Source organism: Pectinophora gossypiella, chromosome 23 (genome assembly GCF_024362695.1).
Source record: "Pectinophora gossypiella chromosome 23, ilPecGoss1.1, whole genome shotgun sequence".
Taxonomy (NCBI): domain Eukaryota; kingdom Metazoa; phylum Arthropoda; class Insecta; order Lepidoptera; family Gelechiidae; genus Pectinophora; species Pectinophora gossypiella.
The window spans coordinates 3,683,581-3,708,147 of record NC_065426.1 but is presented as its reverse complement, the minus strand read 5'-3'; the positions used below and the strand labels follow the sequence as shown (position 1 = coordinate 3,708,147).

The following is a 24,567-nucleotide window of genomic DNA, read 5'->3' as shown; positions in this document are numbered from 1 at the left end:
AATTATCTATAAGTAATCCAAACATATAATAATCCAAACAGTAATTCAAAGTCATAAAGTTGACTTGTTGAAGACTTCAGCAAGTCGACTTATGATGTTTAAAGTACTCTAGCTTGAAGTACGGTAGTGAATGTTGGGTATGAAAGAAGAAGCATGAAAGTAGGATCAATGCCGTAGAAATGAATTCGTTGAGTGTTAAATTGAGTGTCAAATTGAGTGCTAGAGTGAGAAACAGTGTGATAAGAGAGAGATGTAAAAGACGATATCTATTTAATTATCATTATCTATTTATTTACATCTTAAATAACACATAATATACAATCTGTCAAATAATATTAAAAAATGATACCTGAGGACCCGGAGCGAGCATCACATCCCCTCTCTCGTAACCGACGCCCGATCTCCTTCACAAAGTCAAGGGCGTCCGATCCCCAACATCCCGTGGTCTCGAAGGCCAAAGGGACAAAGTGGTACTTGGCCCTCAGAACAGCATATTTAGGGTGGTATTAATAAACCAATCTCTGAGAACTGTCACATTGACATGATCTTGAGGGCAGTCTCGAAACTGAGATTAGTTTATTAATACCACCCTTAGTGACTAAGATTGAGAAAGGAATGTTAAGTTAATTTGCCCAGGGTAAACCAGTCTTGGTTGATTCCCCCCCCCCTTATCCCCCCCCTTCCTTATCCCCCCCACCCTTATTTCGCACATCAACGATTTATACCTATCTGTCTGAAATAAATATATTATGTCTCTATCTCTGTCTACCTGTGTCTGTTCTGACTGTCTATGTCTTTTTTTGTTTTTGTCTTTGTCTTTATCTCTGTATTTTGAGTCCATTGTGCTCAACAAAGTATTTTATCTATCTATCTATCTATCTTGTGTCGAACAATAGTGGTTGGCCAATTAGATAAGACGGTGAAGCGATCATCGCTTTATTAACCATATTAGGTATGGACATCGTGATCATGCATTGGGTTTTGATAGCAATGATTAGATCTGAAATACTTACACATACAATATTAGACATATAATTCATCCTTACCATAACATAACATAAATAGCCTATACCGGGTGTTGGTGACATCGTAACGAAAACTTTGAGGGATGATTCTGATCGTGATTCTGAGTTGATATCAAGTTGAATTTTCAGTCGCCGTACTATTTGTTGTATGGACTTCTTGTTGAGACGCATAATAATTCCTCATTTACAGCACAATGTTTTTTTATCATCCCGCTGTCAAAGATAGTTATCATCTGTCATGTCCTCTTAACTGTCAAATGTTGAGAAATTGATTTTCTTTATTTTACATTTTTCGTGTTTTATAATGATTATTAAATTCTGAATAATGTTGGTGTGATGTTCAAAAGAAACATGGTTTGAATCGTGTTCGCGTAAAATGCGTAAAAGATATATAGGGCAATTCATATTTTTGGCATGTTTTTGGAAAGTAACTTTTGCAGCGGGTAAGCACAAGCCGCAATTGGCCACTTCAGGTTACTCATTGCTTTTGTTTTTATACCTTTCTTGGTCTTGTGATCTTGCGTCCCGCTTACGATCAGGGTAGTGATATCGTCAAGAAACGAATAACACTTCGGACTTACAGGCATTCTTTTACAAAAACAACCAAACGGTGATTTGAAGCCTGTCATATACTTTAGCAGAGTGACCACTAAAGAGGAAATGGTTTATCACAGCTACGGATTGGAGACGCTGGCTGTGGTTGAGTCACTTAAGCGCTTCAAAATATATGTGACTGGTGTTCATGTCAAGGTTGTTACTGACTGTGAGATTGTCCCACTCAATTCAATCACTTGTTTATCACAAAATGCGATATGATTCCTTTTAGGAAGGCACGATAAGCCGTTGGTTGGGTTGGCTATTCATTTAAGTAAGTAAGTCGTTAGAAATAATTATGAGGGACTTTCCAGGTCCCATTCCCAAAAAAATCTTTCCAGGTCCCATTCCCAAAAAAATATAGATGACGCTGAATAGATTTGCCTTCGTTTAACCGTCTAATTTCAAGGATATGGTTTTTGGGTATAAATGATGACGCTTGTTATTACACCCAGGCACAATACATCATCCACCCATTAATATTCTGGTCAAAATAAACAGAAACAATATACGAGTAGGTAGCAACATAATTTTATACCATATCTGATCCAAATATCAAGCAACTAATATCTTTGTATATATGCTTCTGCCATTACAATATATTTTTGAATAATTATGTAAACGAGCAATGCGCGTAATTTTATTATCACGTTTAATCTATACAACGCCATCTATATTATTTTTTGAGGGACATAACCAGGAAAGTCCTTCATTGGGAGCAATTGGAACTGGTTTTCATTACGAGCTGAAATGTCAGATCGACTAATATCACTTGGCATCTTGTTGATGACCTTTGTTTATTGACTTGACTTATTGTAGATTTGCAGCAAATGGCACTAACAACTTGGCCGTACAAATGAAAATGGCTGAGGGCTCTCAGGATGAAAATAATTGTGACATTAATGATTTTATTCCAGACCCGGACGATGAAGACGCATTTGCGGGTAAAGGTAAAACCGTGGCCATTACGGTTGACGAAGAACAGGTGAAGGATATCATACCTAAAGCGAAGCTAGATGTACGACGCAATATAAACTGCGACAGCTTCTCTGAGTATGCACTCAATTGTACGATGAGTGCTGCAATGATGTACAATTCCAATAAGAAATCTCCACCGTTGCCTGCGAAGATTGACGAGTGGTGCAGGTAGGTGGTGATTTGAACTCCGGTGATGGACTTGCACTAATGTGATCCGGTCAAGAAATTAATTCTGGCCAAGAAGTTAATGCCTAAGAAGTTAATGTTAAGTTAACGCCTATTTTATTTCTCTTTTCTTTTGTATTTTGTTTTTTCATGTTTGTGCAATAAAGTATTTGTTATGTTAATGCCATCTGCGGCAACTCAATAAGTTACAATAAGTGTTCACAATAAGTTAGGTCGAAAAAACGCACCAATGTGTTATTAATTTATCTTAAGTGCAATTTTTCACTAACAACATTGCCTCGACCATTATAGACAACGATATGGCTTGTCACCTATTCTGTTGGTCTAACAGAAAGCTCGGTGAGTTGTGGGTTCTTTGGTCATCTTGCGATGGATGTACTTCTGACTACCCTAATTGGTATAAAGTCGTGACCTTATGTTATGTGGTGCAGGTACGCACACTGCAAACTTAATATTCAAACTTGTATTATAAATGCGAAAATGTTTTTGTCAGATGACTTGATGCTTTTTTACATCTGAGTCACTCCATCGATTTTAATGAAAATTGGTTCGTTAATAGATCACATAAGGCCTGATTTTGGGTAGTTTACAAGTACTAACATGGAGAAGTTTAAGTACTTAGTAGATTTAGAATTCATTGTTCTTAATGGAGTATTTTCAAATTGTAATTAACATGGAAATACACTTCTCATCAAAAAAATCGAAACACCTTGCAAGTTTACGTTTTGTCAGGATTATCAGAAAAATGTGTACATTTAGGAATAAATGTTAAATGTCGTTTAATAGTGAGTAATATGAGCTTTTCAAATCTTAATGTTAATGTTCTAAATTTAAATGAATTTTTCATAGGTTTCGTATTTTGTTAAATGAGTCATTTTTATTCCGTATGGAGTATAAAGGAAATGGATAAAACAACACACGTAAATGAAAAAAAAGCTAAAAAACGTTTATTTAATAACTTGTATTCCCTCCCCGAGCTCTAATTACTGCTTCCATACGGTTCTTCATCGATCGGATGAGAGTCACTATCACATGCTGTGGTATATTGTCCCATTCCTCTTGGATTGCATCTTGCAGCTGGCTAAGTGTTTCTGGGGCAGGATCTCTTGCTCGAATTCGTCTCTTTAATTCATCCCACAGATGTTCAATGGGATTCATGTCCGGGCTTCTTGCTGGCCATTTCATAATAGAGATATCGACTTTGTTAAGATAATCTCGTACGACGCCCGCGGTGTGAGCCCTAGCATTGTCGTGCATGAATATGAAGCCGTTGCCAATAAAATGTGCATAGGGCATCACATGAGGCTCGAGACACTCTTCGACGTACCGATGACAGTTTAGTGCAGGCAGACGTGGCCCAGACACGAAAGCAAGCTCTGTCTTACCGTCGGCGCTGATTCCTCCCCAAACCGTCCACGAACCGCCACCATAGCTGACCTTTTCTTCAATGCAGCATTGTGCATAGCGTTCTCCGTCTCTTCTGTAGACCTTGTTCCTTCCGTCGTTACCATACAGCATAATTTTACACTCATCAGAAAAGAGAACTTTGCTCCACTGTAGGTATGACCAATTTAGGTGCTCACGTGCAAAGTTAAGGCGCGCTCTTCGATGGTCTGCAGTTAATTTCGGCCCATTTGCTGGCTTATGCGGTACCAGTCCACGATCCTTCAACCTTCTTCTAATTGTAGAATCACTTACAGCCACCCTTCGTACAACACGAAGCCGCTGCTGCAGTTGAAAAGCGTTAAGGCGTCGATTTCTTAAAGAAGTTGTTACAATAAATCGATCATCTCGCTCAGAAGTGACCCGATTCCTGCCAGATCCTGAACGGCGCGTGAACAAACCAGTCTCCCGATAACGTTTATAGACTCTATGAACAGATGACAGGCTTAGATGCAGTCTTGCAGCCACAACACGCTGACTAAGGCCAGAATCCAGCAATGCCACAACTTGGGCGGCTTCTGTGGGCGAAGTATCCATACGTTTTAGAAAAAAAACCTTTTTTCAGACGTCCCAAAGTCACAGTATTGAAATAAAAAACAAAAAGTTTAAGGATAGGCGCCAATTTTTAGTTTTTAAACGCTAAATGTACTCCAACCCTAAACACACATTTGTCTCAAAACAGTGATTCATTTCGTTTATAAGATAAACAAATGAAATTCTAATTTTGAATTTTGAATTTTCGCTTATTACTGTAATGGCCAAACTGCCAGCTATACATTTATGTATTTTTTTTCATCGTATGAATTCTTTTTTGTGTTAAATTCGGACAGAAACAATGAAAACGGAAGTGTTTCGATTTTTTTGATGAGAAGTGTATATTCTTTATTTTCAGTGCCGTGAAGTATCTTACAAATTGTGCGTTGGAATGGAACCTGGACTGTCGAGATGTAACAGACAGCCATTTTAACGAAGAAAGCATCAACGGTCATTCCTATGTCGTCAATAACATCTGTGATGATAAAGGCTTCGTTGAACGTAAGTACTCATGTAGAAGATGCTGTCACCTCTTACGTTGCTGTTGCAGGGCGTCACATGTATCTAATACCATGTATGTAACACTAAGATGTTGCTTGTGACTTTTTTGAAATATCTTAAATATCTTCTTACACTAGTATTTCTTCTGTCGTGTGGGTTGTGAGGCGGATTACCAACCAAATCAACCCTGATGTCAGGGTTATTATTCAGCCGCACAGGCCCCTGATATGGCTCATGTTACGACATACTTACATCAAAGTAGTAACAGGGACCAACGGCTTAACGTGCCTTCCGAAAGGTCCGAAGCATGGATTTATTTTTTCGGACGATCGGCTGATCAGTCTGCAATGTCTTAACCAAACCTGGGCTTACAAAGTAACTCTGGTGATATATCCTCACTAGAATTTGAAACTGAGGACCAACGCTTAACTTCTGGGTTACGCAGGCCGTCCTGCACAAGTGATTTTTCGCTTATGACTCCTAAAGGTGGGTTCTGATCGGTGTTACGATGTATATATCGAGCGTTCGTGCAGTCAGTTCGGGCCAACAAGACGTTCTCAGCAAGCGCCATCACAGATTTTACATTACGGCGAAACCTATCATGATCGTTGCGAATAGTACCGGTACCCCCTTAAGACGCGGCATGAAAGTAGCTGCCTTGACTGTCTCTATTATTATCATGCGGCCATTTTTACATTAATTTCATTTTACGAATATCAACAGTATCCTATACAATTTTATCATACATATTCACAGACATCTATACTGTTGGACTTACGCCATCTCTTTCTCTCTATCTATCTATACATATCTCTATATCTTCACTTTTTTGATTCGCATGCATTTTACCCCACCTTGACATAGATTTTGTTTATTCCTTTTCATATTATTCCCTTAGAATATACCGATTTAGCGGAATGTGTGAAGGGTACTTCGGATCAATGGGAGGTTTGCTACACGACTTTTAAGAATTTGGTCGACGGCTTGAAGAAGAACACCACCTCTGAATGGACTCATTACGAGACTCATTTTTATTTATGTTGGTTAGTACTGGAATTGCTTGGCCAACACATACATACATAAACTCACGCCCGTAATCCCAAATGGGGTGGGCAGAGCCACAAGTAATCAAAGACAACTTGCAGCCACTGTTGATACGAAGTCCTAAGATATATATGGATGGATTTGCTTGGCCAAAGTTTTGAAATATAATAAATACTATTTATTTGCCTATCATAAGGGCACATTAATAGAAGCCTGGGTTTTCCTAGTTTGGTTTCAATTTGTTTTTGATTTGATCCGTGACCAGAAAATTCTTTGTACCATTCTTCTCTTCTTCTATCGTGTGAGTTGTGAGGTGAATTACCAACCTCATCAACCCTGGTGTCAGCGTTATTATTGAGCCGCCAGAGGCTGACATGGCTCATGTAACGACTACATACTTACATCAGTAAGTAGTAACCGGATCAACGGCTTAACGTGCCTTCCGAAGCACGGATCATCTTACTTTTTGGACAATCAGGTGATCAGCCTAATGACCTAACCAAAATAGGGATCACAAAGTGTTTTTTGTCATATGTCTCCACTGGAATTCGATTCCGGGACCTCCGGATCGTGAGCCCAACGCTTAACCACTGGGCCACGTAAGCCGTTTGTACCATTGGAAGTATAACAATTTTTTTTTTATTCTAGTGGTCGTGCCAAGTTTCGTCGGTGTGTGTTAGATGTGGTGTTCTCCCGTTCCGACGTCTGTCCTCAGCGCAAAGCGGTGGTGTTACAGAAATTTTCTGTTATTGTGTCAGAAGGTGATGTCTATCAGGTCAGTAACTTAAAAGTATATTTACTGCTTTATTTGTAACAAAAATAATAAATGAAAATGTAAGAAATAATAATACAAGACGTACAGGGTTAGTGACATCGTAACAAAAACTTTGAGGGATGATTTAGGCCATGATTCTGAGTTGATATCAAGTCGAATTTTCCATCGCAAAGTTCGGCAAATAATTTAAAAAAAAACTCTAATATGTTGAAGAATTTTCCGCCAGGAAAATCCACTTGATATCAACTCAGAATCATAGTCTGAATCATACCCCTCAGTATTTTTTACGGTTTCACTAACACCCATACCTACTTGAATGGCTACATGTATGTACTTGTACGGGGTGTAAGTGACATCGTAACGAATACTGGGAGGAATGATTCAGGTTATTATTCTGAGTTAATATCAACTGGAATTTGCTATAAAAAAGTATAGAATTGAAAATTATTTAAAAAAAATAAACATGAATTTTGCAACGGAAATTTCCACTTAAGTAATATTAACCCAGAATCATGGCTTGAAAAATCTCCCTCAATATTCGTTACGATGTCACTAGCGCCCTGTATTTTACTGCTTTATTTGCAAAACAAGTCAAATGTAACAGAAGACGAATGAAAACATTTAGAGGTATTAAAGAGAAAAAAGGGATTAGAGTCAGTTGCAAGAAGGCTTTTTCGCAATACTTTTAGCACTATGATCTTTTCTGAGTTTGCTCTTTCACACAATCTCTCTCTCATAGAATGTTTGCACAATTAAGGGTAAGAGATTTCAGTTTTATTTGCGAAAAAGTTTTACAACCCTACGATTTTCAACAACATTTAGTTTTCAGTTCAATATATGTCTCTCTCTCTCTATTTAAGAGCTGCGCTCTTGTCGGTGGAGTAACCGCCATTCCTCTCTTCTTCCCGCCAAAACCTTCACCTCCCGATACGACACGACCTGCACCTTCTCTTTTATTTGTTTCATAAATGTTATCCTAGATCTAGGTCTTCCTCTCTTCCCTTAAATTTTTCCTTCTATAATGTTTGTTATAAATGAATCGTGTCGTATCAGGTGGCCAATCATATTCCCTCTCCGGTTCTCTATAGTCTTCAATATGGTTCTCTTTTCTTCAACTCTTTCCAGCACTTTTTCATTTGACACCATTTCAGTCCAGCTTATACCCTTCATCCTTCGCCAACACCACATCTCAAACGCTTCCAACCTCTCTCTGTCTCTCTGTGTCATAGTCCACGTTTCACTTACATAGAGTGCAATGCTCCAAATAATCTCTTTATTGTTTCAATAAACTGCTATTTCAAACTGATTGAATAACAAGCACTAGAGGACGAAGCATAATGAAAGATTTTATTGGATTCCACTCTTTGACTCGTATCCTAGTTGCGATTTCAATATCAGTTGAAGAGTTTTCGTCTGTAGAGTTTTATCTTTTTATACGAACACTTGAAACGTTAACGGTTTCGTGTACCTTCAGTCGTAATGGGGTTTTCTTAATTCTTGATGGATCACCAGTATTAGTATCAGGATTATTATTTAACCTTTAAAGGGTTGCCTGTCTTGTAACATATACGTATTTATTTCAGTAAGTAATAATTTGTCACTTATAGTGGTATTACGAGGCATAATAAAACGTGTAAAATTCAAATTAAAATTCAAAAACATCTTTATTCAGTGGGTAAATTGGGTAATTTTATAACTTTACAATATGTGTACTGTTGGTATACCTATCTAAATAAATAAAAAAAAAGTACCGTAACGTAACGTAATATAATGTAATGTAACGTAACAGAACATAACATATACTTTATTGCACAGACAGCAAAAAAAACAAAATAAAAAACCGAGAAATAAAATGAGTACAATAGGCGTCCTTATTTCTAAGTAGCAATCTCTTCCAGGCAACCATACATAGACACACACATACATAGACATAGTTACACTTCAGGACTTCAATACGAAAACAGCTTCTGGTGGTTTGAAGTTCTGTCCACTATTACGAGCAATAGGGGGGTTAAAATGGCCACATCGAAGCAATTTATCTAAGAAAAAGCAATATTGCTATTTGACAGTTGTTTGCATTGCGCACGTACTTTTATATTGGCAAATAGAATAGTTGAGAGCATACTATAATATTGACCGAAACTATGAAAAGTAGAATACAAAAACATAATAAAAAAAAAACATTTTCTTTTTTCTATTTAAGTAACTCATAATGAGAAACATACGGAACTTCGTCACGTTCAATTAGGCGTTTAAGTGTTCTGAATCTGACCTGGCCCAAACGAACCCATTACACTAGCGGCATTGCCCCGTTGCACAGCCACTGACAGGCGTTGGACCAGGTAAGACGCAGATGTAGGGTCGGATGTAGCTAGGGTCACTCCCTCTGACTTATGGGCAAATGTCAAATTACAATATTGGTGTCTTAGATTAATTGCTTCGTTGTGGTCATTTTAGCCTCCCTGTTGTATTTATCCGTTAAGAAAAATGTAGCTTTCTAATATTGAATACTAGCTCACTGAATCTGTCGATACTACTTGAACGGTGAATATCAATGAATCGTTTTATTGGCTTCCACTCGTCGTGTCGTCTTGTTGCTTGTTTCGCTAGCATTTTCTCTTTAAATGACTCGAGAAGTTCCACTTTATTTGATGTACTTACAAGCGCTGTTACTCCTGTAACTACATAGCATCACGCCCGAATCCGCAAAGGGGTAAGCAGAGCTGTGTAATATAATATAAACCATTTCCATAATAGGGGGCAAGCCTAATGCTATTTATTAACTGTAACTAAAAGATCGTGAAAAGCGTACATTTCCCTACTTGCACTCACGCCCGTAATCCGTAACAGGGTGGGCAGAACAAAATAATCAGAAGACTAGGCTACTTGACACCCTAGTCAAATGAGATACTTTTTACGTTACGTCAAAAGGAAAGTTTTCTTTGGAGATATTATGGAAAAACTCTCCTGTGATATCATTCCCAAATGCAGTCAAATGTCGTACTTATTGTTAGTTTATTCATAGAAGAGATTGATTTTTGATCATGTTTCCAGATTAGCATTTTTATAATTTATCCTTGACGCAGTCAAATACCCTACTGGTCAAGCCACTTTTGATGAAAATCCCAAACTGAAGAAATCAAACTCTTACAAACACACACACACACGCACGCACGCACGCACGCACGCACGCACACACGCACGAACGCACGCACGCACGCACGCACACACGCACGCACGCACGCACGCACGCACGCATGCACACACACACACTACAGACTAGACATTACACTAAATTACACATTAGACTTTACATTGTGTCTGGTTGAGATCTTAATACGCTCGTCCCGGCTTGACAAGAGCTGCGGGTTCAAGTCCCGTCCGAGTCAGAATGTTTTTCCATTTGAATTTTTACTACTGTTCTGGTGATCTTGACACATCAGCCTGATGGACAGGTATATGTAATAAACCCTATTCGTAGAGTCCCACTTGCCGCGGAAGTCTTTCCAAACAAAGTCGCTGGCTACAGCTAATTTGTTACAAGCCAGCGCCATTGCAGCAATGACGCGAAATCTAATTTTTCCAACTCATACCCCGGACAGTGTTGTCACTGCTTTTAAATTTTGCATGAGCAAACGAGGCAACACTTTCAGATTGCATGGCTTGTTAACACGATTCCTCGGAAATTGGCTCATAAATTATGTGCAAGCTTGTCTCCGGCGTTTTAACATCCTCTTTTGTTATTTTTGTCTACTCATGACTTTGATTCTACTTCTTCTATTGTGTGGGTTGTGAGGTCGATTACCAATCCCATCAACCCTGGTGTCAGGGTTAGTATTGAGCCGCCTTAGGCTCCTGACATGACTCATGCAATGACTACGTACTTACATCAGTAAGTAGTAACCGGAACTAACGGCTTAACTAGCCTTCCGAAGCAAGGATTACCCTACTTTTTGGACAATCAGGTGATCAGCCTGTACTGTCCTAACCAAACTAGCGATCACAAAGTGATTTTTGTGATTTGTCCGCACCGGAAATCGAACCCGGGACCTCTGGATCGTGAGCACATCGCTGAACTGGACCACAGAGGCCGTTTCAGATGACTTTGATTCATAGCGGTGAAATGTTTTTCCATCTTGGCAATCGTATAGCAAATAAAAATTAAGCTGTGTGTTTCCGATATAGGTTTGTTGGCAGACGTATTATTAAAACTGCCGCACAAACTTCACCATTTTATAACGTTCGCTTGGGCTTAGAAAAGTCAAATAACTCTAAATAAATTGAAAGGTTTGAAAGCGAGTGGTTTAAGAAATATAGCTTTAATATTTTATTTTATTTATTTATTTATTTATTTATTTCACATATACATAGTCATTACAGATAAACCAAATCGACAATGTATGCAAACTATTTACTAAAAAACTTTAGACTGATATTAGTGAATTCCTCCAACGAACATGTATATAAATCTGTGTCCGGGTTTTCTTGAGCTATTTCGTTAATCGCGCGAGTAGCCCGGGCAATAGGTGAGTGCTTCCCGAGGTTGGTACGACCAATACCTACTGCGAACATTGTAGGAAGACGCCTAGCCGAATGTTCAATATTGGGTACAATTAACCTTAGACATTTAAGTATATCAGGGTTGTGGATGTACCCCCTGAGTATCTTATATACATATAAAACTAATGCTACGTTCCTTCTGACCTCTAACCGGAAATATCCAACCATGCCTAGAACAAATAGCGATGGATACATCAGCGGATAAAAGGGGTATACTCCATATAATCTTAAATATAACGCTCTTGTGAATTTGTTTTGCAACTTCTCAATCATCATAGTATATTTTGCTTCGTAGGGATTCCATACTGTTGCACAGTATTCTAGTTTACTACGAACTAGGGCATTGTACAATGCCCTCACTGCAGAAATATTGTCAAAGCCTCGAGTTTGACGTAGTATAAAACCTAGGTTCTGAAATGCCTTCTTACAAATCTGCATTATGTGGCTTTTAAAACCAAAGTCCGATGTCATCAGGACTCCTAGGTCAGTTATTGATGACCCCCGTGGTACAACCGCTCCATCCAGTATATAATTATAATGCAGTGGTGTTTTAGCTCTTGTAAATGATATTAGCTTACACTTCGCAATATTAAATAATAGTTTATTTCGGAGGCTCCACTCCAATACACCATCGATATCTCGTTGCAGTTTATTACAATCTGATAGTTCACGAATAGGAACGAACAGCTTAAGATCATCTGCGAATAGAAGGCAGCTAGATTCACTTACTTCATTAGGCAAATCGTTAATAAATATGAGAAATTCAAGGGGGCCCAAATTGCTTCCTTGACTCACTCCAGAAAACGTATAGTACGGCTCGGAGTCATATCTGTCACATTCAACATACTGCCTACGCTCTCTCAGATAGCTGGCGAAAAACTTTAGTAAATGCGGTGTAAAGCCTATGGCCGCCAACTTGACCAACAAGACGTCATTGTCTACCGTATCAAAGGCTTTGCGGAAATCAAAGTATGCCGCATCGACTTGACCCCCAGCCTCACCATCAAGTTCCAAAATGACCTCATTTGTAAAGGACAAAAGATTGGAATTAGTGCTGTAACCTGGCCTAAATCCATGCTGTACGTCTACTAACTGTGAATTTATTCGTGCATATATATGCTTATATAAAATAGATTCAAAAACTTTAGCGAAAGTAGACAGTACTGCAATAGGTCGGAAACCAGATACATCATTATCACAGCCTCCTTTCGGTATAGGTATAACTCGCGTTAACTTCCACTGCTCTGGATAGTAACAAGCAGCCAAACACAAGTTATAAATATACAGTAGTGGACTTTCCAGAACACTTCTGCAATCCTTAATTAAATAGGGGGGGATCCCATCAGGTCCCACTGAAAGCTTTGGCTTAAGCCGCGCCAGAGCTCTGCGCACATCCAAAAGCCGCAACTGATTGAGGTGCACGCGAGCCCCCGCGTTATCGACGCCAGCGGCACGGACCGCCTCATCAACACTCAGTTTCGGTGCCTCCTGGTTATAAACAGAGTGAAAGTACTTAGCGAACTCTTTCGCTCGTTTTTCAACCGCAACAGGACATCCATTCTTTGTAAGATTGAGTTTGGTACGATTTTTGCGCTGCGAGCAAATGTACCCCCAGAAAGATTTAGGATCACTTATAAAATTATTTTGTAGTCTATTTTTATACTGTTCATATGCAACAGCTATGTCCTCCTTCACTAGCGATCTATAATAAGAAAATATTTGGTAATCCGAGTCTAGGCCCGTTCGCTTATATGTTTTATGCCAATGGGCTTTAATTCTAATATTTCTTATTATTTCTGCTGTATACCATTCCGGATATACATAGTATGCGCATGATGATGACTGCCTCTTAGTTGGTGTACAGCTATTTATAAGTGTATTTAGTACAGAATAAAAGTAATCCAAAGCATCCTGGGGATCGCTTATGCTATATAAAAGTGTCCAATCAACACACTGTAATTCAGTATATAAGTAAGTAAAGTTTGTCTTACGGAAATTCCATTGCGGTCGAACCGGTTCCGAGTCAGCTGGCGGAGGCGGCGCGGGCGGCGGCGGTGCCGGGCGCCCCAACTCGGCCCGCACACTCACTAATAACACCGGGTGGTGACGATCCTCTATCACTAACGCTGCCTCTGACTCACTCCTAACCATAACACAATCTTCCGATAGATTGGTCAGAACTAAGTCTAGTAGTCTATTATTACTTTTATTTAATATGGTGTTACGTTGGAGAAATTCACAATACGTCACAAAGTATCCATAATAAGCTTCTATTTCAGGCGACGCCGAATACATATTAAAATCTCCTACCACTAACACACTTTTATATTTAGTACACACAGTTTCTAAAAGGTAAAATAAACGCATATAATCAGAATCTGAACTATCCGGCGGGATGTAAACAACGGCACACATTATCAGACACCGACCGCCGCGATGTATGGTTGCACAAATGACTTCGAATGAGGCGTCGTTCACACTCACGGGCGGAGCGATTCGCTTCATTTCGTACTCCGGAGTGGAAATTATGAAAACACCACCGTTTTTTCTGCCGTCTGTTCTGTCACAACGTAAAATAGTGTAACCTTGTGGTATTAATTCACTGTCACAAAATGTATGAGTTAATCCTGTTTCGGTCCCAGTAATTATATCTACCGATGACGCTTGCAAGTTGGTAAAAAATTGATTGAGCTTGGTTCTCAGTCCATTGAGGTTTTGGTATAAAATCTCCAATTTGTAGCAATTATTTTTGTTGCTAACTCTAAGCTTCTTTTGTGCCCTTTCTTGAGGATCGAAACCAAATCCATTCGCTTAGTTTTGTGTTCACTGGCCATAACTCAATACTAGCTATTTTCTCATAGTACGTTTCAGGTACTCCAATAATAAAAGACGAGTAATCACGTTTAGTTTTTGGGTTAATCTTTTCCACTGTTACATCATTCGTCCCAGTATTAGATTTGACATACTCCATTATGATGTCCTCCTTAGTATCTGGATGTAACGACCAAACATGTAAGAATTTCTTCTTTTCGATCGCTTGAATGATGTTGTTCCCAACTTTACCACCACTTAAAACCTTAGGACGCGATTTCTTCCCTTTTCTGGATTCAACCAATGTAAAATGTTCATTATTGTCACCCTCAATCGTTGATGATGATGACTCCTTTGTAGGCTCGGTGTCAGTATTCCGCTGTTTCTCGCCTAACGTGACCGCGGCCTTATTAGTCGCTCGACTCAGCGCACGCAGGCTGCGCTCCGAAGTAGTGGGGCGCACAGCGGCGCGGGCGCCGTCCGTAAGTGTTGCAGTCTTGCTCGCACTTTTGGTTGTTGCCGGCTTGCTAGTAGGTGTTGCCCTCTTCTCGCTGGGCACACACATATCCACGAGTCCTCCCACCTTGACACATAGATCTTCGATGACCCTCTTCTGATCTTGAATCAAAGATGTATTTGACTGAATTACCCGCAGTTGATCATCAATTTTCGTATTTTGTTCCTTAATTAGCAACGCCTGGGAATCAACTTTTTTCTCCAAAGCTGCTAACTTCTTCATTAAATCGGTAAACGCACTTTCCACATTGAAATTCGGCATATTTCTTAAAAAATAATGTAAATATCCGAGAGCGTAGTAATCGCTTAGCAGTGACAAACAACATTGAAATAATTGACTTTTGTAAAGTAAGTAATCTTGTTAAGAAAAATAAATTGTATTTGTTATTTTCGTCTGGGTTTACTCACACACAAAAATCACCTTGTAATTCCTAGTTTAGTTTCGACATTACAGGCTGATCACCTGAATGTCCAAAAAGTAAGATGATCCGTGCTTCGGAAGGCACGTTAAGCCGTTAGTCCCGGATATTACTTACTGATGTAAGCAATTAGTCGTTACATGAGTCATGTCATAGGTCTTTGGCGGCTCACTATCCCTGACACCAGGGTTGATGAGGTTGGTAATCCATCTCACAACCCACACTATATAAGAAGTCTGGGTTTGATTCCCGATTTGGAGATTGTAGGAATCAATGTGTGAGATTGTCTTTTATTTGGTAAATACATTTCAGGCTTGAATCATCTGATTGTCCAAAAAACAAGATGCCGTGCTTTAGATGGCAGGTTAAGGCGTTGGTCTCGATTATTAGCTGTAAAAAACACCTCGCAGTGGAGCAGCGTGGTGGAGTATGCTCCATAGGTATCTGCTCTGCCTGCCTGGAATATAAAGACCAATTGTGTTATGTTAATCGTGAATATAATAACCATACAAAAAGTAATGAAAGCTTAAAAAACTAAAAGAAATGTCATACCCTGAACTATGACCCTTTGAAGTTAGAAGAGAGCATAATTCTTTCAAAACACTTCGATATAAATAATATAATATGCTTCTCAGCTAAATGGGAGAGGTCTGAAAGCGTAAATCCGGAGGTCAGACTAAGTAATTTCCCTTCAGGGAGGACTTTGATCAATGTAGATTAATCTTATCGGTCAAGGGTATGTTGCCTATATGTTGCAGACAAATACAGACGGTAAAACCTTTCCTACGTAATGGTTTTATGATCAATCTAAAGATAAATCTCTTAGAACTTTTAAACAAAATTACGCCTTTGGGGAAACCTCTTAAAATTTTATAAAGTTTATTGATCCATGAATAAATAACCGTGTAAGTCTAACAGTTTACTCTCATTGTAAGGTCAAAGGTTCAAAACTAGCAATATTCCGTTTTTCACAGGGTCCCCGGAAGATTTGATAGGTCCGGTTTTTCACAGAGACGACTGCCTGTCTGACCTTCCAACAAGCGAAGTGAAAACCAACCCAATACAGTTAGGCCACATACCTCCGAAATTGCATTTTTCGGCAATGTGGGTTCAAGATGTTTCCTTCACCGCTGAGCACGTGATAATCACTTATGATTCAAACATGAATTCGAAAACAAATTCGACAATCATTGATTTAGACCTGTGCTGGATTCGAACCTGCGACCTCAAAGTGAGAGGCAAGCGTTGGACTATTACGGCTCTTCATTCTAAAGCAATGACTTTTAGAATTTGTTTCCTAATTCATGTTTGCTTACCTATCATTTGCTCACTGGTGAGAGAAAACATCGTGAGGAAACTCACAACATAAATATGCTTATGCATAACCCGAGGAATATGTTTTTGGATGTGACTTAACCTGTAATTGGGCTGGTTTTCCCTTCGAACTGGAAAGTATCTGACCTTCCTCTAGGCAGGCGCTTGTGTAAAAAACCGTACCTACCTGTCAAATCTTCAGCTCCGTAAGGTAGAGAGATGAATGATCCTCGAATGACTTCTGATTCCTTTTCCAGGACTGTGATTTCAACATGATGTATCAGAACTGTCCTGGGGGCGACCCCCGTCCTAGGGCCAACAGTGTGGGCGGTTTAGGACTGACCCAGTACATTACTGACGTTTCAGTCGACTATGACAACGCCGCAGAGCGAATCGCCCTTCATCCAGTCCTGTATTATTTGGTATTCTGGACTTTCTTACTGATTTGGAATATATTTTTGTAGAAGAATTAACGGTTGTTTTATTGGTTTTTGGTACATAACATAACGCCTAAGGATTTATAATATACCGTGTATATTATATTAGTGACGTCATAACAAAAACTTTGGGGGATTCAGACCATGATTCTGAGTTTTGAGAGTTGAGTGAAATTCCACTTGATATAAACTCAGAATCATAGTCTGAATCATCCCTTAAAGTTTTCGCTACAATGTCTCTAACATCCTGTGGTGTTAGAAACATCGTATGTACAACTCCACCAGATCTTTCCAATCTTTCCAAACAAGATTCAGGAATCGATGAAAGATCAGTAAATATACACAAACCCGACCATTGGTTCTGCTCATAACCCTGGTGACAATATCGTAAAAATATATGCGATGGACCTCAACCTCCTACAAATATTTCCTTATGGATAATTCGAAGGTCAATGAACTAAATTGACACAATATCATCACACGATTTCATTTCGATCATGTTTTTGTGTGTGTTTTTTTTTAATAAACTATTTCTTTTCTATTCTATATCCTTTCTAGTATTTAGACATTTTAGGGGTGACTTTGGGGGCATCCTGAAATTGCTCTGTGGAGAGACGAAGCTGTGTCGATAAGTATTTTTGGTAAGTCTTGTTTATAGCGTTATATGAACGACCTCCGTGGTCCAGTGGTTGAGCGTTGGGCTCACGATCCGAAGGTCCTGGCTTCGATCTACGATCCCAGTAGGGACACATCACAAAAAAAAAATACATTGTGGTCCATAGTTTGGTCAGGAAATTACAGGCTGATCACCTGATTGTCCAAAAGTAACATGATCCGTGTTTAGGAAGGCATGTTAAGCCGTTAGTCCCGGTTACTACTTACTGATATAAGTAAGTACTCGTTACATGAGCCAGGTCAGCCTGGTCATATCAGGGGCCTTTGGCGGCTCAATAGTAACCCTGACACTAGGGTGGATGGGGTTGGTAATCCATCTCACAACCCACACGATAGGAGGAGATTAAATATTCATAAAGTTGTAGGATTAGCAAGCGATCACTCCTAGAAAAGGTATTTTAACGTTCACTTCCAAACCATACACGCAAATAAGATAGGGGCTCATCTAAGATTAACGATTTAAGATAATATCGTAATTGGATAGGGTAAACCTTACGAACCGAACAAGCTATGTAATAAGGTAATATCATAATATTGTTAAGGGTTACTGACGGTCGGGGTGGGATAATATTCATGGTATAATATTCAGTTCCCAACCGGGGAAATTAAACGTAATTGATAATTCGAAACTTATTTTGAATTTTGTTATATTTAGTTCTACAGAAACGTACCTTCATACATTATAAACGGTTGGACAAAAAGCTATAAATAATTATAATATACAGGGTGTTAGTGACATCGTAACGAATATTGAGGGAGATGATTCAGACTATGATTCTGAGTTAATATCAAGTGAATTTTTGCGATGAAAAATTCCACTTGATATTAACTCGGAATAATAAGCTTAATCACCCCTCTCAGTATTTGTAACGATGTCACATCCATCCTGTGCAAGTACATACAGGTACACAGCCAAACAAGTGCGTATGAGTGTTAGTGACACCGTAACAAATACTGAGGGGGATGATTCAGACCATGATTCTGAGTTGTTATCAAATGGCATTTCCTATCGGAAAATTCATGAAAATTTTAGTATCTTTTTTAATTATTTTCATTTCCATACTTTTGCGACGAAAAATTCCACTTGATAAGTACTCAGAATAAAGGTCTGAATCATCCCTCAAAGTTTTTGTTACGATGTCACTAACACCCTGTATAATTATAATACAGTCACTGTGGTCCGGTCCCTCGGCTTGCTTCTCAAATGAGGAGCGTCGGTTCGAACCCCGGTACGGGACTTGCACCTTTAAGTTATTAATTTTCCTTAAGTGCAGTCACTAACACAGTTGGCTCGACTTTTATAGACGGCGATACGGCTCACTACCTATTACTTTGGTCTAATAGAAAGCTCGGTGAGGGGAGGGTGCTTAATTAATCTTTCGATCGATGTATCTCTGAGCATCCTGATTGGGATATAGTCGTGGGCTTATGTTACGCTAGTTTAAGACAACGGCTAATACATTCACCAAAAAAAAAATACATTCATCAAAAAAAATTTGGGATATTTTCTCTTTCTTTTCTTTCTATATTTATTAAATAGCATCACTATTCGGTAACGCTTTCATAGCTATTTGTAAAGACCACAGATTTCTCCATTGGGAATCGAACCCGGATCATACTGAACTCTCGAATAGCCTGAGCACTAAACCATAGAAGCTGTTATTAATTCCCCTAATGTTTCCTTAACGAATTCCCAAACCACAAACTTACTTACTTGAAAATTCTGAAAACGTTTCCAGAAGCAGCATTAAAACACCCACGTAAATTCTTAAACGCTTTGATAAAATCCCGGGGTGTAAACAGACTATAAATAGAGAGACGAATGTAAAAACAACTACTCAGAACAAAATGAGACTAAACACAAATGAATGAGACTGAATATAGGGATTTGGAAGGCCGTTACATTTTTGTCCTGTTTGCTGTTGAGACGACGGGTTGTTGGGGTAGCAATTTTTTTTCGACATGACTTATTGTAGTTCTTATGTGTGTTGCCGCAGATGGCATTAACTACTTGGCCGGACAAATGGGGAGCGCTGAAGGCTCTCATGTTGGGGTAGCGATGCTAAGAAATTCATAGCGGAAATCTGACGTCGGTTAAGGCAGAGTGGTGATGACCCCTGTGCCGGATTGTTCTTGGCGCGAAAGTTGTCCATTGCTGTACAGCGAGGAAATGCGGCTAGTGTAATTGGCACCTTTGCTCCCGGATTAGCCAGGGGCGGACTTTTGACTAGTTTATTTTCAAGATTTCCCATAATTAAATTCTTCTTTTATATTCATTTTTGTTACAGAATTTTAATATTATTAAATCTAATATTAAATTTAATATTATTAAAATTCTGTTGTCTATATTACTTGTTGAGAGGTGGCGGCCTGGTAATCTTAAACACAGGGTATCCTAGTTCAGACAACAGTTCTCTCACATAAAATTATTTGGTAAGTACTTACCATATTCAATGTAACTATAGATATAAGTGGAGATTATTATAAAAAAACCCGCTGTCATTAATGAAAATATTTCCCCATAAGAAGGTTAAAAAACACGATTCTTCATATCCTTATTTTTTTACTGACAGCAATCAAATATCAAATCAGTAAATAGGTCTCAGTGGTGGACATTTGGACCACTCTTGACCAACCTCCTTTGAAGCGTTACATTGTAAACGTGAGAATTTGATAAAATCTCAAATGTCAGAGGTAATGAAACGGCTTGACAATGAAATGGAGGCTTTGGATGAAAGCAGCCGTTAAACAGGCGCCTATTATAGGAGCTCTTTGTTGGAAGTGGTTTAAAATATACAGCAGAAGCGATAACTGGCAACCTTACCTATATTTTAAGAAGATTCGTTCAATTTGTGACAACTGCAGACTGGTTCGATCGTGGTAGTTGATGACGTACTAATAACATTTTTTTTTAACGTGACTGATTGTAGATTTGCCGCAGGTGGCGTTAACTACTTGGCCGGACAAATGGGGAGCGCTGAAGGCTCTCACCCGGTACAACGTTTAAGACAACAGGCCTGAGGGTGCCCAGTTGGGCGCGAACCTCGGCTCAGGGTGTCGTCTGAAAGGAAAAATATTTGAAAGAATTAATCGACCCTAGCGGGTCAATAGCGATAAGCGCTGAATGAGGGAAATCGTCGACCACGCCGGCGGGGTCGGTATCGGTGTCCTGAAGTGTTTGGTGTCGCGAGCTGATTGGCTGCCTCTATGGCTAGAGTAATCGGGTCGTCGGGATCGTATATTAATACTTTTAACATAGCAGTTTTAAAATGCACGGTAAATTTTAAAGATATAATGTCCCGGATTCCTGCGGACAGTCATTTTCTTATCCATCGAAAAGGAAAGGGACGCACGATTGACAACTGTTAATTTTAAAATGAATGAATGAATAACGCGGAGGAATAAAATAGGCATATCGCTGATATGACCCGTTTGACGTGTGCTGTCAACTTATTTCTATCAGGTTATTGGTAAATATAAAATTTTGGGAATTGTAAATTTTACCTGTCGATAACTCGTCCCTTTTCGTTGGATAAGAAAATGTCAGGTATAACTTAAAATAAATTTAGATGGTATGTATTTATTATTATTAGGACTCTGTCGCACTAACATATTTGACATTTAGTGAGACATACAGTTCAATTTGTCAAAAAAGTTAATGTGACATGGTACCTAAGTGTATACATATCACATAGAATCAGCACCATATTTTTGCCTACCCTCCTTTCCGTATCCGCTGCATTGTGAGCAAGATTTCTACTTCTGTATTTTAAACCATTCCCCTCAAAGTAATAAGTCACTGTCAGCGGCATCTTTCGTCGATATTTCCCCAATTTGAGTTCTGATAAAGTTCGCAATTCACACTTTTATTCCTTTTGTTTTTAAATAAATAAATGAAATGGAAAGAAGTTTATTCGACCACAAATATTTTTACAAAGTTGCTTAAACTAATTAACTGCAACACATTATACAATACAATACAAATACACTTTATAGCAACAAAATAAAAATAAATAATGACAAAAAGACTCTTAACTAAGAGTCTGTGTGAGAGTGACTCTTCTTTTTATCTGTTGTGGCTGAAAGGAGCCTTAGCATTGCTGCTGGTTTTCGTTTAGGTATTCAGTTTAATCTCCAATGTTTGGCAATCGTGTGAGTTTTGTAGGAGGGGTCCGCTCATCAAGTCTAGTGTCAGGGTTATTGAACAACTTAACAAAGAAAAAATAACTTCTCCCACATATGCTTGCAAGCAAACTGAGCGTGTAACATTCCTATCACACTTAACAAACGACCTGATGACCTTGAAGACCTGAACCGATTTCCACCAAACATAGCTAAGAACACCCTCGACTGATATACCTTTCAAACAAAAAAAACCGCACTAAAATCGGATCATCGGTTTAGGAGTTACGATGCCACAGACAAACACATTTACATTTACAACCGTCGTTTTTGCGTCGGGGGTCAAAATGAACTTTTGATAAAGAACTTAAAAAGAAATTGACACCTAATAGTTTCCCGTGAGAACAAACACTGTTGTAAATTCCCCCAATGTGTATATAGGCCGAGTAACATTATATGCCCACTATGCGCCTAAGGCTCTCATTGCTGACCCAATTTCCTAGGAAAAGTAACTTTTACAGAACATTTTCCTTTTGTGTTAAGATGCTCCCTAATTGCGTCGTTTCGGCGTCAGGTGAGTGTTATGCTGAGGTGAATAATAATTTGTTTTTAACGTTTGGCGTATTTGTAAAATTCTTTATTTTCTCAAAAAATAATGGCTTATTGTTGTAAGTTACTATGGTTCACCGGCTTGTTTGGTCCTCTGTGGTGGTTGAGCGTTGGACTGACGATCCGGACATATCACAAAATTCACTTTGTGATCCTTAGTTTGGTTAGGACTTTACAGGCTGATCACCTGATTGTCCGAAAGTAAGATGATCCGTGCTTCGGAAGGCACGTTAAGCCGTTGGTCCCGGTTACTATTTACTGGTGTAAGTGAGTAATAGTCACATGAGCCATGTCAGGGGCCTTTGGCGGCTCATTCATAACCCTGACTCCAGGGTTGATGAGGCTGGTATTCCACCTCACAACCCATACGATAAGAAAAAGAAGTTTGTCAAAAGGGGAACGCTACATCGGTTCAAACTCCGGTGCCGGGCTTACACCAATTATTTATTTATTTATCTTTAGCGCAGTACACTATAGACAGACATTATTGTTTTTTTATAACTATCGATAGTCTTTTTTTGTGAATATTATAAATGATGTTTTTGTCTTGTTCTTGTGTGTGGCGTCCTTTTTTATTGAAACAAATTCTATTCTACTCTGTATATATTTTTAAAGAACTTTTAAACCAACCTCAGAGAAGGGAGGTCTCATTTTGACGTGTGCGTATTTTTATAAGGTCTATAAAATCTTTCCGTCACAAAAAAAAAAAAACTGTACCAGCTATAATTTGGAATCCCAAGATAGTACTATAACAAGAAGCTTTAAACATAGGCCCCGAGCTATTATCCCTTCAATATTTTTTTTTACTTTCCCACTAAACCCAGACCCAGGTGGGTTTCATGTCTAAATAATTTTATGAGACCTCAAAAGGGGCTAATGAAAAAACCCTTGTACATCGTTTTGTTAGTACCGGATTATTTGAACACCCCGGGTCGGCCAGAGATAGGCCTAAATGTTTTCAGGAAACTGTTTGCGAGAATAAACATTTCCGTCCTTTTGTCGTTGGAAAAAAAAATAGCAATGCTGTTTGATATCGAAGATTAATAATTATTTTCTTCGCAATCGGAATCATTTATTCAAAGTCATTACTATGGATAAACTTGTTAAATAAAATTGTAAGATTTTTTTTATTCTACATAACATAACGTAACATACTTTATTGCACACACAGAGGAAATACACAAAATAATATATTTAACCTGATAGAGTTTTAACGTGATAATTATCTATCTTCTCATTCATCATCAATTTAAGAGCCACGCTCTTGTCGGTGTAGCATTTTTTTTTTTTTTTTGGAGGAAGGGGAAGACCAAGAAGAGCTTACATGGAACAGATCTTCTCATTACTCGGTACATAATTATTCAAAAATACAATCAAACAGCATACTTAATATAAAAAAGAAAATCGGTAAAAACCTTTTAAGTTAAGCCCCATGTTTTGTTTATTTGATATGCACTGAAAACTAGAAAATAAGTAAATAGTTACTTAGCTATCAACCTACGTAGGTGCTCCCGGTTATTACTATCTCTAATGGTAGTGGTCGTCGTAATATGAACCATGTCAGCGCCCGAAAGGCGGTTCATGAAAGAACACTAACACCAGATTTGCTTGGTAGGTAAAGGTCCCCGATACCGACCCCGCCGGCGTGGTCGACGATTTCTCTCATTCAGCGCTTATCGCTATCGACCCACTATAGGTCGATTAATTCTTTCAAATATTTTTCCTCTCAGACGACGCCCTGAGCCGAGGTTCGCGCCCAACTGGGCACCCTCAGGCCTGTTGTCTTAAACGTTGTACCGGGTGAGAGCCTTCAGCGCTCCCCATTTGTCCGGCCAAGTAGTTAATGCCATCTGCGGCAAATCTACAATAAGTCACGTCAATAAAAAAAAAATATAATAATCTTGGTAGGTAAACTAAGCAGCCCACACCATAACAAATAGGTATTTTGAATTTCTAGTTCAGAATTATTTTAGTACTAGGCAGAATAGCTTTTAGGCATATTAGTAAAGTATAAAGATATGCTC

At 38.8% G+C, this 24,567-nt stretch overlaps 1 protein-coding gene across 1 annotated transcript; it reads left to right on the top strand.

Moving 5' to 3' along the window:
* The first annotated feature begins 1,685 nt into the window (after positions 1–1,685).
* LOC126377459 (uncharacterized) lies at positions 1,686–17,508 on the top strand. The gene is made up of 7 exons (XM_050025194.1): positions 1,686–1,788; positions 2,537–2,765; positions 5,119–5,261; positions 6,160–6,304; positions 6,954–7,080; positions 16,958–17,112; positions 17,397–17,508. The coding sequence occupies exons 1-7, from the start codon at positions 1,686–1,688 to the stop codon at positions 17,506–17,508; spliced, it is 1,014 nt and encodes a 337-aa protein (XP_049881151.1).
* Positions 17,509–24,567: the final 7,059 nt, after the last annotated feature.

Coding starts and splice junctions, on each gene's coding strand:
- LOC126377459 (XM_050025194.1), top strand. CDS start 1,686: ATGGTTTATCACAGCTACGGATTGGAGACGCTGGCTGTGGTTGAGTCA. Junction 2,766..5,118: donor AAGATTGACGAGTGGTGCAG/GTAGGTGGTGAT, acceptor CTTTATTTTCAG/TGCCGTGAAGTATCTTACAA. Junction 17,113..17,396: donor ATCGCCCTTCATCCAGTCCT/GTATTATTTGGT, acceptor CTGTGGTGTTAG/AAACATCGTATGTACAACTC.